This window comes from Myripristis murdjan, chromosome 3 (assembly GCF_902150065.1).
Source record: "Myripristis murdjan chromosome 3, fMyrMur1.1, whole genome shotgun sequence".
Taxonomy (NCBI): domain Eukaryota; kingdom Metazoa; phylum Chordata; class Actinopteri; order Holocentriformes; family Holocentridae; genus Myripristis; species Myripristis murdjan.
Window position 1 is genome coordinate 3,621,920 of NC_043982.1, and position 17,313 is coordinate 3,639,232.

General features: G+C 38.9%; 1 protein-coding gene across 1 annotated transcript in view; it reads right to left on the reverse strand.

The window, feature by feature from the left end:
- The window catches only part of ano1a (anoctamin 1, calcium activated chloride channel a), an 82,022-nt gene that overhangs the window by 35,671 nt on the left and 29,038 nt on the right, over window positions 1-17,313 (reverse strand). The window contains exons 4-10 of the mRNA XM_030048120.1: window positions 17,044-17,142; window positions 12,943-13,094; window positions 8,192-8,246; window positions 7,215-7,266; window positions 6,661-6,716; window positions 5,644-5,685; window positions 1,009-1,073 (exon numbers count right to left, since the gene is read on the reverse strand). Of these exons, the coding sequence (XP_029903980.1) occupies window positions 1,009-1,073; window positions 5,644-5,685; window positions 6,661-6,716; window positions 7,215-7,266; window positions 8,192-8,246; window positions 12,943-13,094; window positions 17,044-17,142 (521 nt within the window). The remainder of the gene's footprint in view (window positions 1-1,008; window positions 1,074-5,643; window positions 5,686-6,660; window positions 6,717-7,214; window positions 7,267-8,191; window positions 8,247-12,942; window positions 13,095-17,043; window positions 17,143-17,313) is intronic.

The window sequence follows — 17,313 nt, forward strand, 5'->3', positions numbered from 1 at the left end:
AAGCGCCGCACAGTTATTGTGCGGCTAACTGTTTACTTCCGCAAAAATAAGGTGAATAGCCTTATTTTGGGTTACCTCAATATAATGCAAATAATCGCCCCGGCGGTTATTCGGGTGGGCGTTTAATACGCAAAATGCGTGCAGACCGCAGGCGTTTATAAGAACCCGGCGGCTATTTGCGGCCGGGCGATTAATTGGTGAAATACGGTAATCTTGATTTTTAAATATGAATTTCTGGTTGAAACAGCCACCTTATAATGTTCTGCTTCTGCGGCTAACAAAGTCGTGACCATTCATAAACCACACAAATGATAATGGATGTGAAAGCAAATGTTTCCCTGGGACTATTTTCTGGCAGAGGGACCATGTCACTCTACCCAATTTCCAGTCATAAGAGTACAACAGTGCTGCCGCTTTTAGGAGAACTAATGTGGACGAAAATATAAGCAGAAATGTGAGGTATATACAGTTTGTAGATATGCTAATTGTGCACAATCACTAGTTTGGCCCTTTAAACATAATGCTTTATGACGAATGAAAGAATGAAGCAGGGGATCATATGAGGGTACAGGAATACAGTGACTAATTTGACACTCTGCTGGTTTTTCTGCTTTCTTGGAAGGGTCCCAGTGCACGAGAGGGTTTAATTATGCTTTATGAGGACTCAGCATCATCTGGCTCATTATCCATAACCCCCACATTAGCCTTCAATCTCTGAACACGGACAGTTAGGAAACATAAGAAACTACACGTTCTACTCACATTATCATGTTTCCTGGACAAAGCTTCAGCTTAGTACAAGACCATTTATTCTGAAAAGAAAATCACTTGCTCCAAAACCACCTTAAATCTTTCTTCCTTGCTTGTGGTGACATAATACAAGAGTTGATGTTAGTGAGAAGACTGCTGTTAGAGGATCAGCCTTGACAGACATGTAATCCTGCGGTTGAGGAAATGCCTCTGCAATTCACCTGATGGATGTGACAAAATCAATGTCATGAATCTGACCTGATGAGACCAATTGGCTGGTACTTGTAGAAGACGCTGTAGCTCGCCCACTCCTCGTACAGCAGCTGTAAAGGAAAGCAAAAACAGACATGACAGTTTTGTATTAATAAATGCCTGTTTTGCATCTCTAACTGGTATAACACAACAGTGATTAAACCTAGAGCCAGATCATTTGCTGCCCTAAACACGTTGGCTGGGTTGCACCAAGGATTAATTTTTAAACCAGATTTAATCATGGTTTATTATTAGATCAGGTTGCACACTTAAACCTCATTTTAGTTTTCACTCTAAAACTAGATTCCATTTAATCCTGTTGCACCAAAATGTTAAACCATGATTTGGTATTACCTAGGGCTGGGAAATATGGACAAAAATATCACAGAATTTTTGACCGAATACCTAAAAAACTAGTCTATAAATTTACAGGTTTGTGTGGATTGTGGTGGAAACCAGACTGTTCACACCATCAAATAAAGAACATCAACAAATGAGGTGATAGGGGTATTTCCAGGAGTATTTCCATACTTAGGTATGGAAAGTCAAGTAGTCAAATAATGGAATTTTATCTCAGGGCCACAGTGCGAACACTGGGAGATGGAGAGTGTTAAAACTGAAGCAGGGGAGAAGAAGGAGGAGAGGAATGGAGACACGTATTCATTCAGTAAATTCCACACGGAGCAACAGTATGAAACCAGTCTTCCCAACAGAAGCTCTGCTGACTCAAACAGTCAAGCCTGAGCGCATGCATGTTTGGCCAGTGTTACCACAGCCATGTTACCCTGTGGATCACCTGAGGCTAGGGACACACTACACAAGGCTTCACATTCTAACCCATTTTGATCACACACACACTCATCACACACATGACAACAAATTTCACACTTTTTTCCCTTCATAAATCTGCTTATATATTAGGCAATGACAGGCTTTCACACTTAATGTGACTCTGATTATCCTGCTGACTCCTAATATATAACTAACATCACACAGCCTCTAATTTCACAGTAAGGCGTGCCATCCAACATGACTCAATATCCACAATTGTGCAGCATGCATCAAAATGAAAAATAATCATTAAGAAAAATACAACACAGAGAGAATATGTGTAAAGAGACGCCTTTAGTGTGGGATGAGGTGACTTGCTGTGTGTTAGCTTGACTAGTAATTTGCCTTTATGGTGCCCGATAAGGGCGGAACAATAAAGGGATAATGCAATATATATACTTAATCAATACTTCCTATATTATCGATACACCTGCACCAAGTATCACTATTTTAGTTTTCAGCTTCATTTGCACAGATGGACATGTGAGGTCCTATGAGGTGTATCTATTCCCAGCCTTTAGGTGTTTTACCTGCAACTGTTCTGTCATGTTCATTAAAATGTTGAAAAACATGATTGATCCCTGCTTACTGAAAAATTATTTTGCCTTTTCCAGGGTATTTTTTTCTCCCTCAGGTACAGATATCATGATGTATCATAGCTGATTATCTTACAATATATTGCATATTGCAGAAAAGCGCCTGTATCGTGATACTAGCGTTATGGTGGGTAAAATATCATGATTATATCATATTGTGGGTTACTCACTGATTCCAATAAGTATGCTAGTGTACTGATTTAGAGGAAATTAAAAATATTTTATTTTTTTCATCATTTTCCAAAACACTTCCACAAATGGGAAGCATATTTTCAAATTCCAGGACATTTCCAGGATTTTCCTGAAAATAGAGTGACTATAAAGGAATATCACCATTATTCAGCTGGTGAACAAAATTCTTTAATACCTATATCAAATTTTAACTTGGACAACCACGGAAATCCACTTTTACTATCCCTTGAATCTTGCAGTCTTTGTTTGAGGGAGCTACTGATATTGACAGTGGTGGCTAAAATATATAACTTTATCATCCAAGAAATGAGCACTAAAATCAGATTTTTAAAATGCCCCATTTAATCTAGAAATATAAGAAATGGTAATATCATATTCATCAGTTGGTGACACTGTGCATGTGTCCACCCATGGGGCTTTCATCTACAGGTAAAAATAAAATATAATGTGGACTCACTGTCGGCGTGTCTGCCAGGGTGAACTATACAGCAAACGATTTGCATGCAAAATGCTGCTACAAGATTGGGTCCTGTATTGAAAACAGCCCTTTAATTATCATTAACAACTTATTTATGTTGTCAGAGCATGTACTGATGCTGGTAGGAGGAAAACACATAAATCATTCTGAACTGGTCCAACAATTTTTACACACGCAAACACACACACACAGACACACACCCTCTATTCACAGAAAAAGCATTATGTTGGGTGGCAAGAAAAGAGAGCAAGATTTAATGATGGGAAGCAGGCGCTGCAGGGCTTTGAGATGGCAACCAAGGAAGAGTACTACACTCTATCTTCAGGATTTCAAATCTATTATCTGCGATCACTCACTCAGGCGGATCAACAGCACCTCCAAATCCTCTTCAGCTTCGGAGATATCCCTCAATCATGTGTGGTGCATGAAATCTATTTTCTCTAACATGAGCCTGCTGTAAGCTTGCCTGCACAGCAATCAGCCGACACCTGATGGAAACCTGGTCTCAAATGTATGCAGGATTGGGATATATTTGCTTTGGCTGTGGAGGCTTTTAAAAGCAGCAGGCCAAAGCTTTTCTGATGCTTGAGAACAGCAGAAGGGGAATTATAAGGCTGTTGCCTTAGTGACACGCAGCCTACGGTATAATTACGGAGAGCGTTAGCAGGGGGAGGATGGAAGAAAATGACTTCTGACTCAGCATGAGCCCTGACTTTCTTTCTCAGTTTCCTGATTTTCCGTACAATTTGTGGCAAAAACTCATAGACTCAAAAACAACGTCACACCTTTCGTTCCGACATGATAAGGAACTCGGCTTTTCTTTTTCTTAACGTTGAGATATGACTTATAATTTACCAATAATTTAACAACTTAACAACAATTTAACCCTTTGAAACCCAAAATAAGATTCCCTTGATTTCTTTCAAAAAATGAACACAAAATTACCCCTCCCCAAAAAAGTAAAAAAGGAAAAGGAAAATTACAGAAAAAATATCAAAAAATTGGCCTGACTATTAAAAAATAGTAAACTATCAGAAAACCAGAAAAATTGCAAAAAACTCCCCAGAGAATTAGCCAAAAATTTTTGTAATTACAAGAAAACTATATTCAGAATGATAATTATATATTTACATTACAGGAAAATTAACCGCAAATGTAAATACAAAAACACCGAAACAAATAAAAATGTAATTTAAAAAAGAAGAAAAGAGAAGAAATCTCTTTCCAAACAAGAGGGTAATATTCCAAGAGAAAAAAGAAAACTTCGAATTTCTGCGCTTAAAGTCGCAAATTTACAAGAAAACACCTTGGATATTCTCTGATATTAAAAGGGTAAATTTACGAAGAAAAACTCAAAAATTTATGGAAAAAAAACCTTGAAAATTCTGAGATTATAAAGTCATAAACTTGAGAGAAAAACCCCAAAATTCTGAGGTTAAAGTTGTAAATCTATGAGAAAAAAATTATTCATGAAAATGTATGAAAAACTCTGAGATCAATAAGTTGCAAGCAGTGGCGGTTCTGCCCATGTTGCCGCCCTGGGCGAAATTACTGCCTTGCGCCCTACTGTTCTAGCCCTGCGCGCGCGCGGCGAGAACTTCCAAGCGATAACGGCCGCTACCGGTGCCCCTCTGGCGGCTAGACGTGCCCCTCCCAGAGCAGGGGCGCCAACACCTGCACAAATACCTTTTTTGGAAAAATACTTTTTATATGAACAAAATCTTGTTTGCATAAAAAAAAAAGCCACCGGTCAGCATCAGGCGGGCCGCTCGCGGCACCGGCTTGATGCCTACAGGTGCCGCGCCCACCCAGTCAGGTCTGCCGGATCTGACAGGTGAGCAGCACACACATACTGCCATCCTCTCATTATAAATCAACTTTTGTTCATAGGCGGCTGCAGCAGCACAACGGACAGTGACACAGACAACATGGTTGATTATTGACTGCGCAATGTGGCCATTCGCCGGTAATTGCGGCATCAGGCGAGCCTACCTACTGGTTTATATGCAAGCACAATACATGTGTATTTGCTTAGACCCCAATATTAGACGAGGGCGTTTTTTCAGGGCATTTTCAATGGAAAAAATATTGTCTTATATTCAGATGAATACGGTAATAGAAAACTGCTTTGCAGCGAGGATGATTTTTTTTTTTTTTTTTTGCTCTAATGCCGCCCCCCACGTGACATGAATATATGCCGCCCCGGGCAGCTGCCCGCTTCGCCCGTGCGTAAAACCGCTACTGGTTGCAAGTTTACAAGGAAAAAAAGACTCGAAAAAATTGTTTTTCTTATACTATGGGATTTAGTGACATGGAAATCATCAGCATCTGGACTTTGAAGAGACATGGCCATGACTTGTGCTGATTCAGAAGAAGAAAATGAAATCTGCAGAAGCTGCTCAGAGATGAGGTCATTAATTACAATCAATCAGCATCCAGTTCATTGATTGTTGTGCTGTAAGGAGTATTTGTTTATGGATTGAAAGTGTTGAGCCTGAAGTTTGACTGATCCCAGCTATTGGTTGATGGATTTCTTCCTCTTACCTTCCTGTCATTGGTTTCTGCATTCACCCCCTCGATGTCTCCCTGTAAAATACAAACATGCATGTGCACATGCAGTTTACATCAACTTCTAAATTGTGAAAATTTGACTTTTGAATACAACGTGCTAATCTTTCAATTGACATGCAACATCACTACAAGTAACAAACCAGCTGCTCCTGATTTGTTTATTGCTATATGGACTTTTTTATTCATACATAGAATGAATAGTGTGTTTATGTGCCATACCAGTGATTTTGCATGTTTAGTGCAATATCTATAAAATGTGTCAACTTCATGTTTCTGCTAATCTTTTCCCAAAGCGGGCAGTGGTATTTTATAACTCCCATATCATTTTTCTTACCTGTTATTCTCAGGGTTACGTTAAGCTCAAAGCATCGTATTTTTATTTTAAATATAATTAATAAAGTCAGCACCTCGAATTAGATGTGCATGTGTATACTCTGTCTACCTTTTATCTAGGCATTGGTTTCCATTCATTCTACTACAATATGAAAATGAACTTTCAGAGACTTCAAACTTTCTCCACACCAGTATGCCATCACTGTATTAAAGTTTCCACATTAGTTTTCTTAAAAGCGGCAGCACTGTTGTCTTTTGATGACTTGAAATTGGGCAATATACTCCCCAGGAAACGTTTGCTTTACCAATTATCAATTATCAGTTCGTGTTTGTTGGTCATAGAAGCAGCAGATTATAAGGTAGCTGTTTCAACCAAAAAATCAAATTTGAAAATGGAGAGATTTTGGTTATATGTAGTGAAAGCTTTAGTAGCCCCACATGAGTTGCAAAATGTTTTGTTGCAATGTAAAAGTGGATAAACTGTACTAAATGTGCCAAACATTCGTAATCACTGGTATAGTCTTGTCACACCAAATTAGCTGTTGGTAATTTTCAGAAACCTCATTACAAACTGGATCTTCAACAAAAATTATGCACTTCATATAAATTACTGTGTGCAAATACTAGGAAACCGGGAAGACTGATGGCGACACTCACATCATGCAGTGGGTAAGCAGAACTGTAGATGCCATTGGCGAGGAGACTGGTGATTCCTGTAAGAAGTCATTTTCAGCAGGATTAATATTCAAGCAAGGAAACACAAAGCAACAAGACGCAGCAGATCAGCTCTACAGGGAGATACGCTGTGCTTCAATCCAGCCAGTTAAACTGAGTAACGGCTGAGGTTACATACTCCCCACTGGATTTATCCCACACAGAGCCTGATGGTTCTGCCAAGATGCATGAGACTTACATATGGGGGGATGTTTCCCTGCAGACCATAGCCCTCGTCACAGAATGTTTGTTTTTATTATTTTTCATTTTTATTATTGACATCTCATTTGTCAACTCTAAACTGTTGGGATTTCTCGTCACTTAAAATATGCCTTTTTCCATTTCTCTCTCTCCTGATCTATACTAACCCTGCAACAGATGCCCTACTAAGCAAAACTTAATGTTTTTTCTGTCATTAATTGAGGATTAAACCATACAGTACTGAAAACAGGACTCAGATTAATTCCATATTGATGTATTCTGGGGAGAAACCTTACCCATTGAATATTTGGCTCTGGTGCACCGTGTCCGTTTCAATACCTCATAAACCTGAGGATACGAGAAGACATGAAAAGTGTAAAGATAAGAGAAAAAGAAAACATATTCCACCGTTTTAGAGGGCATGCTAGTATCTTGGCCGAACCCCGCCCCCATATCAGATCAACCTCACTTCATGCTTCATGTCTTTAACATGAACAAAATGCTGATGGAGGCAATATAAGAGGTCGCTTTTTACTTGAATAATAAGTGACATTTTATTCATGGCTTGGGGAAAATGACTGAAGGAGACAAATAGCTGTCTCCTTCAAAATCTCCCTCTGTGTGTTATTTCCTGTCACTCCCCATAGAGAGGACCTTGTGCATGCGCAGGAGTAGTGCTTCTGATCAGAGTGCAATAAACCAGACAGCCCTGTTCAGCTGTAATTGGGTTTTATTGATGTTTCTGTTGAGAAGTAACACTATTCAAGTGCTCAGCTGGTAGCCATCCAACTGCGCTGATTGAGGAACTGAATCCAATAACAAGCAGTCACTCACATCACTTGATCATTAATGAAGTGGTGTGGTCGAAGCGGTGTGTGTGTGTGTGTGTGTGTGTGTGTGTGTGTATGTGTCAAAAAGGCAGGAGATGCACAAATTAGACAGTTAGCTGAATGCAGAGCACAGAATGTAATAGTTTTTCATTCTAACCACTCCCTAATCAATTGACATATAACCAAGGCCCACATTTGAGAAAACCATTCCCCAGGAGCCCATTGTGTCACATTTTGGTCTTTAGATCTGTGTAGAAAAGTTTATTTGTCTACAATGAAGGAGGAGACATCACGGCATTCAATACAGCGATTCTAATGCATGCCATCATTACACTAACTTGTAGTAAATGGTGTAACAGTGGAATTAAACTCCATTTCATTGAGCTGTGGCACCCTAAGGGACCCCACTTTACATCAAATAATTCATCAGAACCTGTACTTACTATGGAGCTCCTGGTCTTGCTGTCAAAGAATTTGTCCCTGTCAGATAGATCAAACCTGAAAATGAAGATGAAAGACACAAAGCAGTAAGGCAAAAAGCAGCAGACCAGTATCTAAAGAGCATGGTTAAGGTTTAAGGCCGACTCGCTGACAGATAAGTGATAAGGCAACTTTAAAGATAATCAGTATTAGTACAGTATGTGCACAGGTATCGGAGAGTTGAACTGAATGCTTTTAAAGACCCTTTCAGCATAAATTTTAACAGAATTTAAGACTGATTTTTGGACATATTATCTTTCTCATTCAAATATAAAGGTTAGTACCATAAATCTGGTCCCGTGTAGAGAAGTTTTAGGTTTGAATGTTGCTATAGTACAAATCTGTTACTTTTTACCACTGAACTCTGGTCAAAAAAGTACAAGTTTAGGTATTTATAAGACTAAGAATAAAGTGAGTTACATTAAACTACAAGAGGCATTTTCCTAACAGGTAATGACTTTAAGGCCTACTTATAAAACTGACTTTGACATTTTGAGACTTTTTAAGGACCCGCAGACAACGTGTAATACACAATACTGGGATATAAGAAAAAAGGGATGCTCTCAGATTCATAATCTGTGCCCGCGGATTATGAAACCACATTCTGGGATTTGTAAACTGTACCCTTGGATTTTGAGGGCAAATCAGTGGATACAGATTCATAATTTGTAGGTGTGATCAACAGGATAATTTCCTGAAGTAGTAGCACATGTGTTACAACTTTATATATGACCCACAGGAGCATCTCTAATACAACCCAATAGCCTGTTTCCTGAGCGAGCTAGCTAGCTTGCAAGCTACCGAGCTAAAATTCATTGGCGAATGTTGCTTGCAAGCTAGTGAGCTAGCACGCTAGCACCCTGCTAACCATCAAAAAAACCTTGATTAAGGTGATTAAAAGGTTATTGTTAAGGTTAGGGAAAGGTTTGCCTTAATGGTTAAGGTCAGGAAGAGGTCAGGGTTAAGGTTACAAAATGTTAGCGTTGGCTAATATTATGAACACTGCACTAGCTTGGTTTTTAAATCTGGTTGGCTGTGTGAAAGACATGTTGATTTACTCATCTGTCTCCTTATAGAAACTTTGTTGCTCTCAATACTACACTACAGTGTCGCTATTTGCAGGACCACTAGAGGTCACTTCACTTTGAAACATAACTATAGGTCATAACAAGCTGCTGTACAAATGACCTATACAGTTGATTTTTGCTGGAGGACAGTCTAAATCTTTTTCATGAACACAATAAACTCAGTAGGATGCTGTACTGTTTATTAAAAGATGATTGAGATTAGACTGAAGATTGAAGAGTGTAGAGACTGATCTTCTGCTTGCTGTTAGTCAGAGCTGTAAATATAGCTACTTACTGCCCACTCTCTCCTCCATACATTCTCATACACACCACTGCCTTGCTGATATTCATGCTAAGACAGTACTCTCCACAGGAACACTGCTTTAGTTTCAAGGTGATTTGTTTTTAGATGGTTTTATATTGAGCAAAACAATCCAACACAATTCTGATTCAGTCTTGCTGCGTTTTCCCTAAGAGACAGAGATTTGAGGATGCTCTAACAGAGTATAACAAGAAAAAAAATCATGTGTTTTATAGCCATGCTTTGGTCAGGGTTGGTTTTCTAGGCTAAATTACACCCTCCAGGTCTGCTAAAAGCTGTTACGTCTCTGCACTGACATAATAATGGAGGACCCCGGTGCAGATAATGATGCATGGAATCAATTTGATCCCATTTATTTCACCTCAGCTCAGTGGTGATACAAAATGAAATATGGCAACAGCTGAAGGCTGAATAATTACAGGTAATTGCATTCCCACATTCATCAATCATCATGCATAAATAGCTCTGCAAAGCACGATGTGCCAATTGTGACTAACTGGACCAAAAATAATTAAAGCAACTGATAATTACTCATGATGCTTGCAAGAGCAAAAAAAATGTGACACCTAAACTGCATTACAAATGTTTTCAATTGTGCCTCATTTATTCACTTGCAAAACCTTTTCAAAGTGATTTGAATTGTTTATGATGCAAAGTAATTTGAATTATTTGTGACACAAAGCGGTTGACTGAGCCAATTCCTAAAGTGCAGGATATTCAGTAGCCCATTACCTCATAATACTCACACACCCATGAATATGAGAGAAAGATTTAAACCCAGAGGGAAATGAATGCAAACATAGGTAAGGGGACATTAGCCACACAGCCTTTTCTAAGTTGTAGTTCTACATTTTGTTATAGGTAGAAATAATACCATTGCTTTAGTTAAGCCTCAATGGACAGTTTTTCTAGCCTAAAGTCCATTGAAAATGGAACAGGAGAAAAAAAAGAGTTGTGCAACAATTCAATATTTCTGTATCATCTTTCAGTGGTATGATAATATTGTGATATACTATTCTGTTGTCTAACTTGGACTTATTGCAATACTTTGGCAAAATAAGGCCAATTTAAGGCACATTATATGAAAATATGACTTTTACAGCACAGCAAACACCACCACGTAGCTCAAAGTAAAGAACATCAACTTAACAATTTTGTATACATATACATAAAAAATGTGTTTGTGTGTTTATATACATATATATATTTATGTCTATATATCTATATATAGGCCTATGTGTTTATCTATCTATCTATCTATCTATCTATCTATCTATCTGTATACATGTAGGCTAAAAGTGCATGTCATGATGTACAAATTCACCACAATACTGATATATCACATACAATTTGTGTCATAGGCCTATCCTAATAATAATTAAAAAATCCCTATGCTTATTGTAATATTGATAACCACATTACCCAACCCAAAATAGAGGACAGCTGATATGAAATCTAGAGGTCATGCTTCTGATAAGCAGCAATCTACTTATGTAGTTAGCCTGCTGACCTATTAAGTTCAAAGTAGCCACACCAGCCTGCAGCTATCTAACTAAGCTAGTCAGCTAGACTGCTGACCATTCAAGGTCATGTAAACATATGTTTAAAAAAAACAAAAAACAAAACTGTACATGATGTACATGAAATAAATAACGCCATGTTCATGTCTTCTCTTGCAGTTTAATGGTATCATCATAATCAATTCCAGGCAGCAGCCAGTCCATACAAAGAAGTAGGACAGATAGGGCTACAAAGCAAAAGGGTTAGGCTACATCTAACAAACCAAGGAGATATCTGCACTATTTTAACTGCATCACGGTCAATGAGAGCCAATCCAAAGACACTCACTATTTTCATTCATCTGAGCGCAGGCATTCCCATGTGCATTGAGCCTAAAGGTGATGGGACTAGCGGAATAAATTCGAGGGGTTTGAAGATTACCTATTATCTTTGTGAAATTGATTATATCAGATGAATAAATGATTAAATCAAACAGGCAATTCATTATTTATTTTTTCTTAAAGGTAATAGGATTTTCTTGTTCTGCTGAGCTCAGGACTCTTTTGGCATCACCATTTGAGCAGCAGGTGTGTAGCTCCCAGCCAATCACAGCGGTGCCAGATTGACAGCACAACATCCAATAGGAAGCCATGCAAATCACACACGCAAACCACAAATTGTGGAAAAAATAAAATCTAGCAAGAGGAAACACTAAGCGGACCAAGTGCCTTCCACAACAAGAATGAATCTGGGGTTGGCTTTCATTTGCTGGCCAACACTGAAGCAGAGAATGAGGATGAAGAGCGACGTGCTGTTGGCCTGTTTTCTGAGGTGCCAGCAGGCCTAGGATGTTAACAGTGTTCATTCTGCTGTCATCCTAGGAAACAAAAAATTGTTGCCAGCGGGTAGCTTAGTCTGGGAGGAGGGGGCAACTTTGAATGATGTGATTACAAACTGCAACAAATCCTACTCATTCTGCCTTTAACTAAAGTAACAAATGTAAGTAATGCAATAAAGAAAATGCAATCCATGGCTACAACTCCTCTGCCAGCTAGCCAGACACAGAAAAAAATCAAAAGGGCCGTATCCATCCCACACACCACTAGTTGAATGAGCCTGGTTTAAATTAACACTATTTCTCTAATAACCAGGTAAACACAGATTCATTCAGTAATTTGTCTATAGCTCTAAAATATGAGTGTCAGTTCCACTTTAATCCCCAAGTCCAAGCTCATGATAAGAGGTTAAAAAAGAATAACCACAGTCCTTCTCAGCTTCTGTACTGCACTGTGCAAAATTTTTTGTTTGGTCAAACAGCAACCAATTTATTGCTTCGGTTGACAATGTTTGGGGAAAGATAAGAAAGAAATGAGATTACAGCATATACATAGCACAATAAACAGACATATTGAGCAGAAATCTGCTGTGTTAACTGGGTTATGCTTTGTCTGGTTGTGACCCTGCCCCAGTTAAGGTAATTAGTAACAGTATCTAGATGCCAGTTTCAGTGGTGGGTTGCCCACTTCTGCTTGCTATCAGGGTAATGGTATAAGTCTTAATATGGTTAAAACGGAACTACTAAAGTATATAGTTATCAGATAACAGGAAGTTATGAGTTTAGAGATTTTTGATTTGACACCTCTTTAGTTCAGATCCAACATAGATGAACAATGGCCGAAATCTACTGATGATGCCACAGAAGTGAAAAACAACACTGCACCCAGGTTGACCAAGGGGTCTGTCCATGTGATTGAGAAAAAGATTCAGCTCAGGGAAGTGACCTGAACAAAAAGCCACTTATTCAAACGGAAGAGACTTTACTCACAGATGCTGCTTCTCTCTGGAGAAAGGGTGGGAAAGTGGCTTGATGCTTTGCGGCCGGTTGGCATCTATGTTTGGGTGGAGAGGAGCCGTGACTTTGTGGATGAACAGCCTGATCTTCTCCACCACGTTACTGCCTTGTTTCACCTCATATACCTGCAGGGAAGGCACACAAGACAGCTTTACTTAGCATTCAAGGGACTATAGAGTTGAACTAATTTTGGATTTGTCTATAGGCTGGTGCTGATGCTGATATTTTTGGACTGGAGCTGCTGTTACTTAATGATTTATGCCAATTGTGAGTATCTTTAAATGTGATAATCTTTATGACTGAATCCCCCTAACATGGGGGAATAGAGAGAGAGAATAGAGAGAATACAGTTAATTTACAGATAGATCAAAACTAGCAGACAGTATGAAATAGTTTGAAAAACACCCCAGAATGTTTTTTTTTCTCCACATATTTTGCTAAAATTAATTTGGAATCAAACAGGAAATATAGTCTAGACAATATCATAGATTTAATGAGTTGATAAAGTAATTCTGTGGTAGCATAGGCTATTGTCTTGTCATTGATCTATCTATTGTTACATGCTTTTTAATATTTTTATGCTGAGCCATGTTGAATTCATGCTTTTGAATTCATATTTCCAATATCCTAGTAACAAGTGCAAAATAAAAATTCAATGATCCACACTCGAAAGCAACAGCAAAAAATTACTAAACGGAGTCTCATATTGTCTTGAGGACGGGTGGTAGCTAAAAGAGGGCATGTATTTTCAAACACACAGGGTTTCTATCTTTCCATGGTGAGAGGCTGGCTTTTCACCAGCGACTCATGGAAAAAAATAGACTTGAAGTGTAAAAAAAAATGCAGCCGGTTCACAGGGCTCCAGCAGACCTGGAGAACTGCAGCAGCGATTGTAATGGAAGCGTCTAACAGCAACTCTGCTGCAGGACGGATTCAGAGCTTTTTCTACAGCTGGTGTGAGATGGAGGTCATACAGAAATAAAGATCTATTAACATGTTCATGCAACTTCTCAGAATTTCTTATTTCAATTTTTTTTTCTTAAGAATTGTACTTTCTATGTTTTATTTCATTGCAATGAGAATACAGGGTACTGGTGATGATAATTGGATTCAACTGCTGTAATCATTTTGATCAGTATGTGATTGAAATGCTAGTCATATTATTGAACCTTGGGAGCTTTGTACATTTCAGTGTGCAGACTCTAAGTTATTTCCAGTTGTTGCCTTGTCTGTCTAGCACCTGAGTATTTTTGTTTTGAATGTGCGTGCTCCATCTCTAGTGTCTGTGAGTATTTCTGAGGACACTCTCCAAATGCTTTTTTAGAGTCACTTCAGGTTAAGAGCTTCTTATAGACAACAAGAGTCATTTCTACAATAAACAACCAAACAATATCAGACCAATACAACAGTTTAACTAATACAATATAACAGTTTTGCTTAAACTTCTAAAGAGCCATTATAATGATGAGCTTCCTCTTCACACTTCCTCATACACCGACTGAACCAGGCAGTCTATGGTGATTCTTTTTCACTTCTCACAATGACCTTCAATAAGCAACATAGTTGGAACCCTTTATACATAATGGTGTTGTGCATCTCAGTGAATGACTGCTAAGGTTGTGATAACTGCCCATACTCCAAATATACATATCAGGGTTTCCTCCAGCATTTTTTGAAACTGTGGGTGAGGGCTTCGCTTCAGAGCCGGGTGCGGGGTGGGAGCGGAGGGGTTAGGGGGTTGGGGGGGTTGAAATGTGAAATTATGACAACTTAAAACTGAATGTTTTTATAAATAAATACTGTATTTAAATCTCAAGATGTCACTCTATCCGTATCTAATGGCACAGTGTGCAGCCTGGCTGAGAGCACTTTATCTTTCTTGTTTTTTTGACAAAGAGCTCTAAGGTTAATTGATCCATTTTGGGTCCCAGCCGGATTCCCTGTGCTTACTTTTTTTTCCCCTCTCTCTCCTCCTTCACTCTCTTCTTCCCTGCTGCCCTGTCCTGCCTCACCATGCTCACCTGCTCACCAGGAAGATGCACTCTCCTGCTCTGCACCTCCACTTTTCTCTCCTGCACTCACCTCCTCCACTATTTCTGCCTGTGTACTTGTCTAATATAATTGGGAACAAGTGTTAGATTCTCTCACATCACCAATATCATGCAGGTAATGTTAGGAACATTTAAATATTACACTTGCCACTGTACACATCAGTATCATTTCTATTCCACAGAACTTGAGGGCAGAACGTCACAATAAATCAAGAACACTGAGCCTCCTTTATCTAATATTACCTGACTCTCTTCCTCAGGAACCTGAGTGAGTCATTACAGAAAATTACCTGACATTAAGCTAGGTCGTGCTGTTTTTCAAAACGTATGTGAAATGTAACACGTTAACGCCAAACTGTGCATCCATAACATTTAACGTTACTATCACTAACAATGCAATGTTAACATTAACAGTAACATTAGGGTCGTTTTCACAGGCTTGAACAAAAAATGGATTAAACTTCATCTGGTTTAGGCAACTTTCTCTTGCCCTTTTCTCTCCCTCTGCGAGCGAGCAGCAGTAGAATCAAACAGGCAAGTGATGATGCCGATGTTCATTTTTCAAAATAAAGTTAATTGCAGCGTAGTGTAATATTTCATGATATTTAAATTATCATTTCAAACTCTGATTATAGTAAGTATATGTGCACAAATATAGGCTATATACATATGTATATATATATATCCATTCATACAATATACTTTAAATTGTTTTAACATCTGAAAAAAAAAAAAAAAAATCATCATTCCGAAGGCGTGGCGGCTTTTTTTTTTGCCGTGGCGGTGCGCCACGGTCAATTACATGTAGCGGAAACCTTGCATATGCACTCTACTGTAGGGGGCATTGAAATCAAAGCATCCACTAAAATGATGACTCAAGAATTTCCAGCAGTATCACTGCTACATTGTGTTGGTGGCCAAGTAGCACAGTATTGCCATGTTACTGGTCCAAATTCTTCACATTTCTGCAGATGGTCCAAGACAGAGTGTGTGTTGTGTATACAGAGGTGAGTATGATGGCTGGAGGGTGATGATCACAGTCTGACAGTCAGCTAAGCCCTTGAGGCGTGTGTGTGTGTGTTCTAGTATTTCTGTACCTGGAAGCAACACATTTTCTCACAAAGACAGAAAGATGAGGGAATTCCTCAAAAGTAATGACATTTTCCTGCTTAGCACTATAATCTACCATTTTTAATAATGTTGACAAGTATGCTTGAGCTGTGTGTTGGAAGTAAACACACATTGCGAATGCCAAATACCAGTAGGCCTCCTGGCGCTGATGAGAATGGTAAAACTCTCAAACTCAAGCAACAAAAAGATTTATCTGTACGCCAGCAAGGTATAAGTACAGATCTGGATATTTCAAGTTTTGTGTGTTTGGAAGGTGTTTCTTGCGTTGGGGCACAGACCAGCCCAATCACAGCACCTTTTTAAGTTTTTAACCAGCACCGGGCAGAGGTGCTGCTTGATCAGTTCATCAAACAAGCAAAAGGGCACTGCAGTGAACCCTTAAATCTGACTAAATTATGTTCTATCAGATGAACTTTTCTTGTAGATTAGTCATGGAAAATACGAACCTTGCGAGTTTTCCTTTTGTATCAAGCAGCAAAAAAGTTGCACCATTAACAGGTTCGAGTGCATTTGCCTTACTTGACATTGCACATCCTCAGAGTGATTGCACATGCACACATCACAGTGTTGGCGCTGAAACAACATATCGCGCAGCCCTACTATATTTTAAGATTTTGCTTTCAATTCTTCAATAAACATGCAAACAAACTGCATCATACTAGAAATGGACAACACAAAAATGGTTGCTACAAAATGGCAGCACAATGGCATTGCAGCACCACATGCAAATGACATGCCAACAGGAAGTGTTGTCACACTGTAGGTCACTTGGAGCTCTGAGCTACAATGAACCATATGTCATAGCCTCGGGACCATGAGAATAGCTTCAAAGTTAATATACATTGATACACAGACATATAAATGGCAAAATTCACTGATGGGGCTGACTTACCTTCTTGGTGGGCATCTTGAGCTTCATGAACTCAGCCTCTCGACACAGAACCTTCCAAGGTGCGTGGATCTTCAGGAAGCCTATTCCAGGGATCTTAGACTGCAATACAAATAAAACTGATTGTTACTTTCTGGCAGAGGAAGCATTGTAAAAATATGGAGCAATGTTTTTCTATGTTTATGATCTTTGAAAGGGCCAGTGCAGGCCATTTTTCCTCTGGAAGGTCCGGTTAGATCCGGTGTTTTATAAAGGCATTTTATCAAGAGTCCT